At 42.6% G+C, this 13438-nt stretch overlaps 1 protein-coding gene across 3 annotated transcripts in view; it reads right to left on the reverse strand.

Moving 5' to 3' along the window:
- The window catches only part of plod1a (procollagen-lysine, 2-oxoglutarate 5-dioxygenase 1a), a 38001-nt gene that overhangs the window by 15893 nt on the left and 8670 nt on the right, over positions 1-13438 (reverse strand). For all 3 annotated transcript variants that reach the window (XM_078558030.1, XM_078558029.1, XM_078558028.1), the window contains exons 2-10: positions 10938-11029; positions 9912-10048; positions 9347-9510; positions 8806-8918; positions 4177-4240; positions 3343-3440; positions 957-1058; positions 486-617; positions 94-215 (exon numbers count right to left, since the gene is read on the reverse strand). In XM_078558030.1, the coding sequence (XP_078414156.1) occupies positions 94-215; positions 486-617; positions 957-1058; positions 3343-3440; positions 4177-4240; positions 8806-8918; positions 9347-9510; positions 9912-10048; positions 10938-11029 (1024 nt within the window). The remainder of the gene's footprint in view (positions 1-93; positions 216-485; positions 618-956; positions 1059-3342; positions 3441-4176; positions 4241-8805; positions 8919-9346; positions 9511-9911; positions 10049-10937; positions 11030-13438) is intronic.

Consider the following 13438-nt stretch of genomic DNA (forward strand, 5'->3'; position numbering starts at 1 on the left):
GGAAGAGTGCTATCCACTGAGTAACAGCAGACATTGTGTCACGTTAGTGGATGACATGAGGCTCCATTCTAATTTCCACCCTCAGTTACTCACATCCCCATATTACGAGCATCTGCATTGGCAATCTCTTCATCGGGTCCAACTACTTTCACACTCTGATACTGGTCCCCATGTTGTTCTATGAACTTCCACACATGCTGCTCATGGTGTGTTTGCTGTTAACACAGAAAGAGAGGGAATGTCTAAGTATAATGCAACAAATTCAAATCAAAGAGTCACACTCCACCCTCTGTGTTGAATCTCCTCCATCACTAGTACTGTCTGATACAGGGAACCATTACAGAATGTTACAGAAATAATTGAGTAAAGAAAAGGGAGATTTAGAATTTTCTCCACTTTTCAGCAAGGCAAGGACCCAAAAAACAGAATAAATATTCAGAATATGAGATAGCAGGGCTGACAATAGCTTCTTCCCCAGCACTCACTGTGTTGTGGATGAAGATTCGGAGTTGCTTCTTTGGGAAATTCAAATTCATTAGACGCTCAAAGAAATCCTCTACAAAGGGCGTCAGCTGCTCAATAAAGATCCCAATGAGGACGGTGAGAAACTCGCTGTCCTAAACAGGAGAAAAATAAACAAATAAATAATAAAATAATCCACCAGTTTGCACAATTATCAACAAATCGGGACGCAGATCCTGAGAGTGTACAATTCATTGCCAGATATATCTCAGAGCTGGTGTATGTGGGGAGACCTCAGAAATATATCTACTCCAGGCCACTGGGCCTTGCAGCATCAATATTATAAGGCCCAGGGCCTATGAATGTCGATACTATCAGGTTCAGGCCCAGGAGTGGCTGGTTCTGACACTGTGGAGAGGAGGAAACACTTCCTGTCCCAGCTCACGCAGCTGCATCTGTGCAACAAACAAAGAAAAGGGACCAGAATCCCTTACCTTCTTTTCTGCCAAACTTATTGTGTCTTTTTCACATTCTGTGCAGCCAGTTTCAAAGGTCCAAACCTTCGGAATGTAGTTCCCCAAATAGTTTAGCTGCATCTTAAAAGTAAAGAATTTGAACAGTTAGAATAATCTGATTGAAACAGACAGCATGTGTAAATGAGTGAGAGAAAGGGGTAGAGAAACACTGTGTAAGAGTGAAAGACAGGGAGTAGAAATGGAGTCATGAGAGTGAGGGGTAAGTGAATGAGTCAGAGGGAGTAGAGACAAGAGTAGGTGAGAGTGAGGGGAGTAGAGGCAGAGAGTGTGAACAAGTGAGAGAGTGACAGCATCAGAGAAAGTAGCATGGTCAGAGTGAGTGAGCAAGAAAAGAAGAGAGACAAATTGAGAATGTGAGACAGTGACAGAGAAAGAAAGTGCGGAGAGGTGGCAGAAATATAGAAAGTGAATAACAGTGTATGACTAACAGAGAAAGTGATGGACACAGTGAAAGAGTAACAGAGGATGACAGAAAGAGTGAGATAGTAAATGTCACAGAAGGAAAGGGACATTGTGAGTGAACATGACAACGAATTGAGATATAGGCAAATTAGTGGTAACATCACATACAGAATTACATAGAAGTGGGTGCAGAAGGAGACCATTCAGCCTTTCATGCCTATGCCAGCTCTTTGAAAAATCGATCCATTTAGTACCATGACCCTGCTCTTTTCCCAAAGCTCTACCAAACACCTTCATAATTTTGAAGACTTCTGTCAGGTCTCCCCTTAGTTTTCTTTTCTCCAGCTAAGATATATCCAGCTCATTCAGTCTTTCCCGACCGTTGCATTCCCTTAATTCTGGTAATATCTTTGTAAATCTTTTAGACGCTTTCTGCAGTGCTTCAATGGAGTCATATGGAGTCCAGAACTGCAGTCAATATTCCAAGTGGAGTCATACCAAGTTTATACAATCTAAACATTACTTCCCTGCTTTTGTATTCCGTTCTTCCAAAAATGAACATAAGTATTTTGTTTGCATTCTTTATGGTGTCATTAATTTGTGTGATTTGTATTCCCACATCTTTGCTCCACCACTCCATTTAGTTTCTTACCTTCTATAGGATAAGAAGCTTTCTTATTCCTCCTAATAAAATGAACATTCTCACACTTTGTTATAATTGAATTGCATTTGCCATTTATTCACCCACTTTGCAAGCCTGTTTACATCTATCTGCATTTTGGTTCAGCCTTCCTAAGCATGAGTCATAGCTCCCCCAATTTGGTATAATCTATAAATTTTGACAATATACCTCCTATTCTCAAGTCCAAATCATTTATGTATATGGTAAACAACAGTAAGCCCAGCACAGATCCTATGTGACATTACTTCCCACACTCTGCCAATTTGAGAAACTTCCTTTATCTGCTACCAAGCCTTTGTTTCTGTTCTGTAGCCATCCTTAAATCCATTCTGCTTTCAGGCCCCTGATTCCACATGCCCTGACATGAGTTTCTATGTGACATCTTATGTGAGCTTCTTAGTATCATTGTCTACCACATTTACTGCATTGAGGCTGCTCCTTCAATGAGTAAATAAGATAAACATAACCTTCTGATAGAAATCCACTCCAACTATAATTTATGGGATTCTCTGAGTCTAGATGTTTTGTTACTTCATTTTTTAGAAAAGATTCCAGTATATTTTCTACCACTGAAGTTAGGCGGACTGATATATAGTTCCTTGTATTCATTCCATTTGTTTTGAAGGTTAGAATATTATTTGCTGTTCACGGTCCTCTAGCAATATTCCATTTCAACTGAATGTTTATATGTGTATATTAGTCCCTAGCTTCTCCGAGTTTCCACTGGTGCAATCTATCTGGACCAGGCCCTTTTTCTCCTTAAATTTGTCTGGTATCACCTTTCTTTCTATCTTAACTGCTGTAATATTCTTCTTGACTTTCTGGTAGAAAACTGAAGCAAACTGTTTGTCCAGTATCCTTCCCATTTCAGTTTCATCTCCTGTAATTATCTCATTCAGCCTTTGGTAGCCCTGTCCCCACCTTAAATAATAATAAAAAAGCAAAATAATGTGGATGCTGGAAATCTTTAATACAAACAGAAAACATTGGAAATGCCTAGCAGGTCTGGTAGCATTTTTGGAGACAGATGCAAAGTTAACATTTCAGATCAATTCAGACCTTTCATCAACCTGAATGCTAACTTTGTCTCCATCTTAAACAGTGTGAGACAGGAGATATAAATCATTAATAGAAAGAGAGCAAACCATTTAAGAATCAATTGGATGCCATATTGTGGAATGTTAGAATCTCACTAGATGGGCTGAATGGCCTTCTTGCTCTGTAATGAACTTTACATCATGACCGCAGTGCCATACCTACCTTTGTGGGGCCATTTCCATGGATGATGACTGGCAGCGAATTATATGCCATGTTTCGTGCCCTTACTTGATTATCCTCAAATTTCAGAACCACTTCATCTGCCAATCAGAGAGAGACCAGCAAATGAGAGAATGTCTGTACACAACTAAATCCATTTGCTATGGAAGACACTTTCACTCTTAATCCATAAATTCTATTTACTTCCCTTGAAGCTAAGTCATGAAAGCCACCACCTAAAGGTTAAAACAAAATGTACAAAACTGTAGATGCAAGAAATCTAAAATAAAACAAAGTTCTCAAACACTCAGAAATCAGTGATTGTCTATGGGGAGAAAACCTCTGACTATTTGTCTCCAGTGTTTTCTGTATTTAGCTCTCCATATGCTGAGGGGAGAGAGTATGCTCAGTGACTGTTGCAATCTCAGCCTTCATTAGCAGCCAGCATATAGGCAGCCAAATTCCATTAACTGCTGTAGCCTGACCTTCAGTAACTGGCACCAGGACAGCTCTGCCCAGATTGGTAACTTGGCCAACACAATGAATTTTTCTTCTAGCATCTCAGGCAGCCACAATGACATTTACTGGTGAGAGGTCACTACTTGAGCACACTCCTGGTGACATTTACTGGCCAAGGGTCACTGTCCTATGGAACTGGTCTTGAATGTTAGGTGAGATGATAATTGTACAAACATGGGGGCTATTTTTTCATGGCTATGACCCTTTGCTTGTTTATTTGGGTTCATTAACTGGAAGCCTTCTTGTGTGACTCTTGATTGTGATTCAGCAAACCCTGAAGACACAGTGACCTGGAGCAGGATCCCAACCCTTACCTACCCAGCGCTCCATTCAAATTCTGGAATATCCGGCACCTGTGGTCCAGGGTAATATTCAAACTCGCCTGGAGAAAAAGTTGAAATATGGCAAACATGAACAGGAAGATCTCAGTGCATGAATGAACATAGAGTTACTGTTATAATATTACTGACTGTAACCTTACTGCAATGTTCCACTATTATGCACTGAATTCTACACTCTTTCTGTAGTATAAGGGACTGGGTACAGTACCGCCCACACTGTGATATAAGGTGGCACATGACCCAGAGCTAGGGTCAGTGTGGTGTTGGCCAGAGACGTGTTAAAACTTAGACACAGAGATAGCTCCTTGCCTGTACCCTTTACTATATATCTGTATATAGTTATAAGTAGTCAATAAAGACTTGCTGTTAACATACAGAATACGTTGAGATTATTTAACAGAGTAACCAACATCATTACAACATGGTGGCAGCTGTGGATCAAAAAACTTTCAACCTCACAGGAATACTGAAAAATTAAGAAAAAGAAAATCTTCAATGGATCCTGAACTGAAAGAAGCTCCCAACTGAAGCTACAGATGCAGAGAAAATTTGCCAGAAATAGCTCCAGACAGAAGTGCCTGGAAGCTAAAGGCAGAAGTCTAACTGTAGCAGAAGGCTCCATGGAATCTCCCTTCGAAGTTCGGGTTCAGCACGCAGAGTCCATAGCCTGCAAGGGTGAGCTAAGTCATTTTAATTTCTAAGCTGCAGCCAGTCCTGAGAAGCCCCTTTTACTAATTTAGCCAGAAGTGTCATTTGAATGAAACCTGGGGAGATGGTGGCATAGTGGTATTGTCACTGCACTGGTATTCCAGAGACCCAGGGTAATGCTCTGGGGACCTGGGTTCAAATCCCACCACAACAGATGGTGAAATTTGAATTCAATAAAAAATCTATATGATGACCATGAAACCATTGTCAATTGTTGTAAAAACCCACCTAGTTCATTAATGTCCTTTAGGGAAGGAAATCAGCTGTCCTTACCTGGTCTGGCCTACATGTGACTCCAGATCCACAGCAATGTGGTTGACTCTTAGCTGCCCTCTGAATTAGGGACGGTTAATAAATGCTGGCCTAGCCAGCAATGCCCACATCCAATGAATGAATAAAAAAAACTCAATCCCTGACTCTGAGCCTCAACATGTGTCCTCCAAGTTGAAAGGAAAAAGAGAGAAAAACTTGTAATAATTACCTTACTCAGCTTGCAACTGTCCAGATCCTTAAACAGTGAGCCAGGGGTTAATTTAAATGCCTCGTTACTCACAACACTACATTGCTGAATGAATCAAGTCGCCAGACAGCTGACCCATGCAGCCGTTATTTTTTTAAAAATTCAGCCAGAGCGCATTGCCACCATTTTGCAAAGCCCGCCAAAGCTGGCAAGTGCGGGAACTCCCCTTCACCTCTGAAATGACCGGTGATGCCATCTTGAAATCCAAGGAGGTGAAACAAGCTCCAGTGAAAAAAATGTTTAAGATAAACAGAAGGGAGAGCAAAAATCTTCTTGAAATCGATCCCCAAAGCTCAGAGGAGCAAATTACTGGCAAACACTATTAGCTTAACTGTTTTCTTTTAAGTTAAACAGTTGATAAGCTTAAGAACAGCCTACGATCACAGCGGGAACCCGCTGAACCCGACAAAGTGTGGTAAGATCCAAGAAAAAAAACGGCAGCTGCGGAGCCATTATGAAGAAAAAAAACGGTTCCTTCACAGTCATTCTCAAAAGGGTAATGACATTTCAAAGCCGTAATTGTTGATAAGCAGGAAGAAGAAAAGTGGTAACTGTGCAGTTGTTCTTAAATGGGCAACAACATGTAAGGCAGTGGCTGCAGGGGAAATATGAAATCACCATGGATCAAAAATCCAACTTACCACATCGGTTTGGACCAACCCCAGGGCCAAATCCAACAGGATATTTGGCATTCTTGAGAAGCAACATCTCATGTTACTTGAGTACATCAGGTCCCAGAAAAAATAAAATCAGAGGAAGACCAGATTATTGCCTTTTATTCCTGGTTTGATGATATTGCTAATCATGTTGTTCTGGTGCAAGGCATTGATGAATCCATAACGAGCCTTGAAGGACTATTAACAGCCTTTGATGAATATTTTAATCTTCAAGCTGAGGGGAGCTCAGAGCTAAAAACAGGCATAAAAAATTCCCAACAAAGCAAAGAAAAGGCAAATAACAGCATCCAAACAAACCATACAAGGGCACCAGAGAGGCACAGAACTCTCCAGAAGCTCCAGTAATATATCTTTATGGGGAACCTGAGGCTGAAGTTCTAAATGATATCCTTTTTGAAGATGTGGATACATTTCCAGAATTGTACTGGCAACTAGTAGTGGGCAACAAGGAAAAAGCCCTGCAGCAGGCAGATCAAGAAAAAGCAGAAGTACAATCAAAGAATGTTTGTCTTAAAGCTTAGTTGGAAGAACTCAACCTGAAATACAGCCAGGCATGACAGTAAACAAGGAAGGCACTCACAGAGCTCATTGCTTTGAAAGATTCTTTGGCGAACCAATACGTGCCCCTGGAAATACACGAGGAGTTGAAAAAGACGTTGAATGCTACTTCAGAAAAGCTGCACTGGAGCTATCAGCAATGACAAAGCTATACCCTGATATGCAAAGTGGGAAGAGAAGAGCTGAAGAAGAAAGAGCAGCTAATTGTCCTTCAGGATCAGACTCAAAAGCAGTCCATTACCCTTCAGCAACATGACAGAATAAAGAATACCTTGAACAGGAGAATGGCAAAACAGCAGAACAAACTCAATGAGACTCTGGTACAATACATGAAACCTCAAGATGAAGTACTTGAGCTTCACAATGAAAAGGAAAACCTGCTGAAGGACCTTCATATGCTACAAGGATGCCTCAGGTCCAAGTTTGTCCCTTGGGAAGATTACAAAGTGAAACAAAATGAATTTATTGCCACTCTGAAAGAACTGATGAACCAGTTTTCAGAGATGGCTCAGGAATGTACACTTTTCCAGAAGGAAGCAGAGAGGTACAAAAAAGAGGCTACAGCACTGAAGGAAACAGTTGCGCATTTGGAAGGAACCTTGGAAAAACATTACATTCAAAAAGAGGTACATGAAGAGATGAAAATCAAGAACTAATAATGGCAAGTGATGGTAGAAGTTCTCACTAAAGAGTGTGAGGTCTTTCAAAAACAATTGGAAGAAGCGCAATTACAGAATGTGGGCTTGAAAGGTAGCACAGAGGAATTATACTCTGCCAAGAAAAAGCTGATCAGTGGAGAGAATACAACATGGGGCAGCTATGAGCTGATGTACATCATCCGTAACCAGCCTTTCTCTCTCTTGAGCAGGAGTGCCTAGGTCACCCTGGATCTCCTCCAGACAGCGGAGGATGTCGAGACTACCACTGTCGTTATCCAGCCAGAACAGCGCAGTCCTGAGTACTCAAGCTCTAAAGTATTCAGACTCGTATTCCACCATCAATCTCTTTTTTCTCTTTGCGGAGCAACTTTGTTCATTATCATTCCAGGTTCCAGAAAGCCCCCAATGGTCAGACCAACTTACTGCCCATGAAATTACCATCGCACCTCCGGTGGAAGTGATACCATAGAATGATCAGCAGTCTGAGAAGCCTCTACTTCCAACTACGATGATGGTATGGCTGGTTGACACAGCAACCACTGTGCACATACTGCAACTTCCAGCCAGTGTGCCACAACCACAAGGGATGCTGGAACCTGGTACAAGTCTCTCAACATCAACAACAAAACACAGGTGAGCGTACCACTAAACCACCTTCTCACCACAGGAATGCTCTTCCTCAGCCTCAGAGGACTTTAAGATGGTCTACTCAGAGAAAGAAGAAGAAAAAGCAGTGCCAAGGAGACAAATACCATGTTAGTCCACCCCACAAGAAATGATCGAGAGTAATAGCAACCATGGATCAATGCAACAGCCAAACTAACCAGGTGTGGGTCAACATTAAGCAATGGAAGAAAAGATTGAAAGCATACCCAAATGCCAGTCCAACATCCAAGCCAACGACAAGAACCAGAACAACAGAGCCTGCCACTCTCCCGACAGAATGGCGAACAAGGTATGGAAGGGTTATAAGTCCTCCAGACCACCTGAACCTCTAACTTCAAGGACTTGAAGGGAGATGGGGTAGTGAGAATGTTGTTAATGCTAATGCTGTAATAGCAATAATGTTGGAATAGCATTAAGGCTGTAACAATAAATAAGGTAAATGCAGAAGACTTATAATAATGTAAGACTTGAAGTAAACTCATGTAACTCCATATCCTTGGGGTAAAAACTTGGGGGGATGTGTAGTATAAGGTTCTGGTATATACAGGATTAATGTGGGACCGAGTACAGTACCACCTACATAGTGATGTGAAAAGGCACATGACCCAGAGCTAGGGTCAGTGAGGTGTTGGCCAGAGACATGTTAAGACTTAGACATGGAGATAGCTCCTTGCCTGTACCCTTTATTGTATTTAGTTACAAGTAGTTAATAAAGACTTGCTGTCTTAACATACAGAAGATTTTGAAGACTTCCTTAACAGACATGTTCTGTGATCAACACCATTACAACACTTTCAGCATTTCCTCCTGTTCCTTACCCTCTTCTCCGGATCCAGATATGTTTTTGTGTAGAAGAGTTGATCATCATCTTTGTCCTGTAGTTCCCAGGGTTCCACAAGCTGGTAAACATTCGGAGCAAAGCCAATAAATCCTGAAATTTCCCAAAAGATTTTTGAAGTTGCACCATTCCCTTGCACTGTAATCCTGATCCTACCTCCAGCAAATATTATAGAGGGATTGGAACAAAGTTGCACAGAGCTGCTTTAAATATGCACGGATACAACCATGTGAACACGCACTTAAAGACAGATACACATGAATGCAGACACCTGTACACACACACATTTTATATATATACATATTTTATATATATATATATATATATATATATACACACACACAAAACATACATAAGCTCATTCAAACATAGAAACTCGAGTATGTACACAAGTTGTTTTATGGAGGCACATTCATGGCGTTAAACACAAGCTGCTTTACATAGAGATGCAAATCAAACCTTACACCATGCTGTTACACTCAAGGGGCTGAATTTTGTATAGCACAAACACTGAAACTCACCTCCAGAATTGAGGAATCGTTTGCCTTCACGGACATGAGGGTACTGGATTTCAAGGTGGCGACTGGGCCAAATAAAGGCCTCAGCACCAAAGACCAATTTGTGCTTTGCCTGATGAAACTTCTTCAGTAATTCTTCAGGCCCTGAAGCAAATATCACATCGTAGCTGCAAAACATTACAAGATTGGGCAGTGAAAGAAAGGAAGAAGTGCATTTATATAGCACCTTTCAATACCTCAGGGTGTCTCTAACTGGTTTTGAAGTGCAGTCACTGTTGTAATGTAGGAAACATGGCAACAAATTTGCACACAGCAAGATCCCACAAACAACAATGTGATGATAAGCAGATAATTTGTTCTAGTGATGTTGGTTGAAGGATAAATATGGACCAGGACACTGGTGGACTTTAATGCTCTTCTTCAGAATAGTACTCTGGGATCTTTTACACACTTGGGAGGACAGAAGGATCTTATCCTATGTTGGGAGAACCTTGCAACTCCACCCTGTGTTGGGAGAACCTCATAGCCCCACCCTGCACTGGGAGAACCCCACACTACCAGACTGTACCTGTCCACAAACAGGATAACCAGTTCCTTTTCGGTGGCATACGATTTCAGGGCTTGCTTGAGAATCCGTACTTTCTGGCCGCCCCCTGAGGTTTTTGTCACATCTCCACCTGTCCACTCGTCACCCAGACCCAATACCTAGAAACACAAAGAGGAACAACTTCAACAGTTATAGCCCCACCCTGTGCTGGGAGAACCCCACACTACCAGACTGTACCTGTCCAGAGCTGGGACAAGGCAAAGATTAAATTGCCTTCAAATGCCAGGCCCACGAATGATCTATCCTGCTTATTAGGAGCAGGGATTCAGTGCTGAGCAGCGGTCAGCTAAAGTATTCTGACTCTGTTTTTGTTAGGCCTCTTATATATCGTCTGTCAAGGCAGTCGGGTGTCTGAGCTTTCTTTTATTCGTGATCCATGGTTGGAGGGCAGAGGATGTAAGGATTGAGTTTTGAAGTATTGTATTTTGCTCCAATAGAGATGTGGCCTGTGTTCAACACATAAGATGATAAATTAGCTAGCGATTCCTCAGTGTGCCTGTAGTTTCTTAATAGCCTAGCTGAGATTTCCTTATTGGCAACACACATTATTGCCCTGTAAAAATTAAATCCCTGCTCCCAGCATTTTGCACACCCCTCAGCCAGCTGAAGCTAACAGATCCTGTGTTCAGAGCCAGGGTTTATCCAACATTGATGTGATAGTCTTGAAAATATCCCTTTCCCAACCTCATATCCAAGGACATTCAAAGAGAGTAAACTAGCCAATCAGAACCTTAAAAACTGAGTGAGCGGCTGGGTTGGCAACAGCCTTTTGTTGTCAAAACATTGACCATCTGATTAGAAACTTTATACAAATAACACTGTTATGCTAAAAGAAATAACACCCTAAGTTAGCCAAGCAGGTGTAAATTTGACAGAGAAACATTTTGCATTATTAACCAGCTGAGTTGACCGCTGACATCAGTTGCTTATCTGTTCTCATTGGCTGTTAGTGTTCGTTGATGAATAATTGGTTACAAATCATGTCACCTTAACTGTGTAATTGAAGAAGTTTGCAGATCTCATGAATCGCTTGAAACCGTCTGTCTCTTTTGTGGCGACAGTGAAAACCAAGAGATTTTCTGCAGAAAACAAGAAAAAGGTGAGTTTGTAACAGACGGACACCAATTCACAGCCCACACCTTCCCCACTGTAATCCACACATACTGACTGACATCCCACACCTTCCCCACTGTAATCCACACATACTGACTGACATCCCACACCTTCCCCACTGTAATCCACACATACTGACTGACATCCCACACTTTCCCCATTGTAATCCACACATACTGACTGACATCCCACACCTTCCCCATTGTAATCCACAGATACCAATTCGCAGCCCACACTTTCCCCACTGTAATCCACACATACTGACTGACATCCCACACCTTCCCCACTGTAATCCAAACACCAACTCACAACCCACACCCTCCCCACAACCTCACCTCTGTCACCCACAGACACCAGCTCACAGCCCACACCACCCACCCCCTCACCCCCCACTGTAACCCACAGACACAAACTCAGGGAGGCAGTGGCATTGTGGTATTGTCACTGGACTAGCAATCCATACACCCAGGGCAGATGGTGAAATTTAAATTCAATAAAAATCTGGAATTAAAAGTCTAATGATGACCGTGAAACCATTGCTGATTGTTACATAAACCCATCTGGTTCACTAATGCCCTCTAGGGAAGGAAATCTGCTGTCCTTACCATGTCTGGCCTACATTTTATCCAGACCCACAGCAGTGTGATTGACTCTTAACTGCCCTCTGAAATGGCCTAGCAAGCCACTCAGTTGTATCAATCCGCTACAGAAAATTGGATAAGGAATGAAACCGGATGGATCACCCAGCATCAGCCTTGGCACCAGAAACGACAATGGCAAACTCTCAGATGACCCTGCAAAATCCTCCTTACTAACATCTGGGGGCTTGTGCCAAAATTGGGAGAGCTGTTGTGTGGCACTACCACCATGATGAATGGGATAGATTTCGAAAATATCTATCAACTCAAGACTGGTCATCCATGAGGCACTGTGGGCCTTCAGCAGCAACAGAATTGTACTCAACCACAATCTGTAACCTCCTGGCCCGGCATATCCCCCACTTTACCATTACCATCAAGCCGGGGGATGAACTTGGGTTCAATGAAGATTGCAGGAGGGCATGCCAGGAGCAGCATCAAGCATACCTAAAAATGGGGTTTCAATCTGGTGAAGCTATAACACAGGACTACTTGCATGCCAAAACAGCATAAGCAGCAAGCGATAGACAGAGCTAAGTGATTCCACAACCAACGGATCAGATCTAAGCTCTGAAGTCCTGCCACATCCAGTCATGAATGGTGATGGACAATTAAACAACTCACCAGAGGAGGAGGCTCCACAAACATCCCCACCCTCAGTGATAGGGGAGCCCAGTGTGTCAGTGCAAAAAATAAGGCTGAAGCATTTGTGACAATCTTCAGCCAGAAGTGCCAAGTGGATGATCCATCTTGGCCTCCTCCGGAGGTCCCCAGCATCACAGATGCCAGTCTTCAGCCAATTCGATTCGCTCCACATGATATCAAGAAATGGCTGAAGGCACTGGATACAGCAAAGGCTATGGGCCCTGACAATGATCCAGCAATAATAATGAAGACTTGTGCTCCAGAACTTGCCGTGCCCCTAACCAAGCTGTTCCAGTACAGTTACAACACTGGCAATGTGGAAAATTGCCCATTTATGTCCTGTACACAAAAAGCAGGACAAATCCAACCTGGCCAATTACTGCCTCATCAGTATATTCTCGATCATTAGTAAAATGATGGAAGGGGTCATCAACAGTGCTGTCGAGTGGCACTGGCTTAGCAATAACCTGCTCACTGACCAGTTTGGGTTTGCCAGGGTCACTCAGGTCCTGACCTCATTACAGCCATGGTTCAAACATGGACAAAAGAGCTAAACTTCAGAGGTGAGGTGAGAGTGACTGCCCTTGACATCAAGGCAGCATTTGACTGAGTGTGGCATCAAGGAGCCCTAGCAAAACTGGAGTCAATGGAAATCGGGGGGAAAACTCTCCGCTGGTTGGAGTCAAACTTAGCACAAATGATGATGGCTGTGGTTGTTGGATGTCAATCATCTCAACTCCAGGACATCACTGCAGGAGTTCTTCAGGGTAGTGTCCTTGGCCCAACTATCTTCACCTTCTTTCCATCATAAGGTCATAAGTGGGGATGTTCGCTGATGATTGCACGATGTTCAGCACCATTCCTGACTCCTCAGATACTGAAGCAGTCCATTTCTAAATGCAGCAAGACCAGGACAATATCTAGGCTTGGGCTGACAAGTGGCAAGTAACCTTCGCACCACACAAGTGCCAGGCTATCATCATCTCCAACAGGAGAGAATCTAATCATTGGCCCTTGACATTCAATGGCATTACCATCACTGAATCCCCACTATCAACATTCTGGAGGTTACCATTGACCAGAAACTGAACT

Source organism: Cetorhinus maximus, chromosome 15, assembly GCF_964194155.1.
Source record: "Cetorhinus maximus chromosome 15, sCetMax3.hap1.1, whole genome shotgun sequence".
NCBI lineage: Eukaryota > Metazoa > Chordata > Chondrichthyes > Lamniformes > Cetorhinidae > Cetorhinus > Cetorhinus maximus.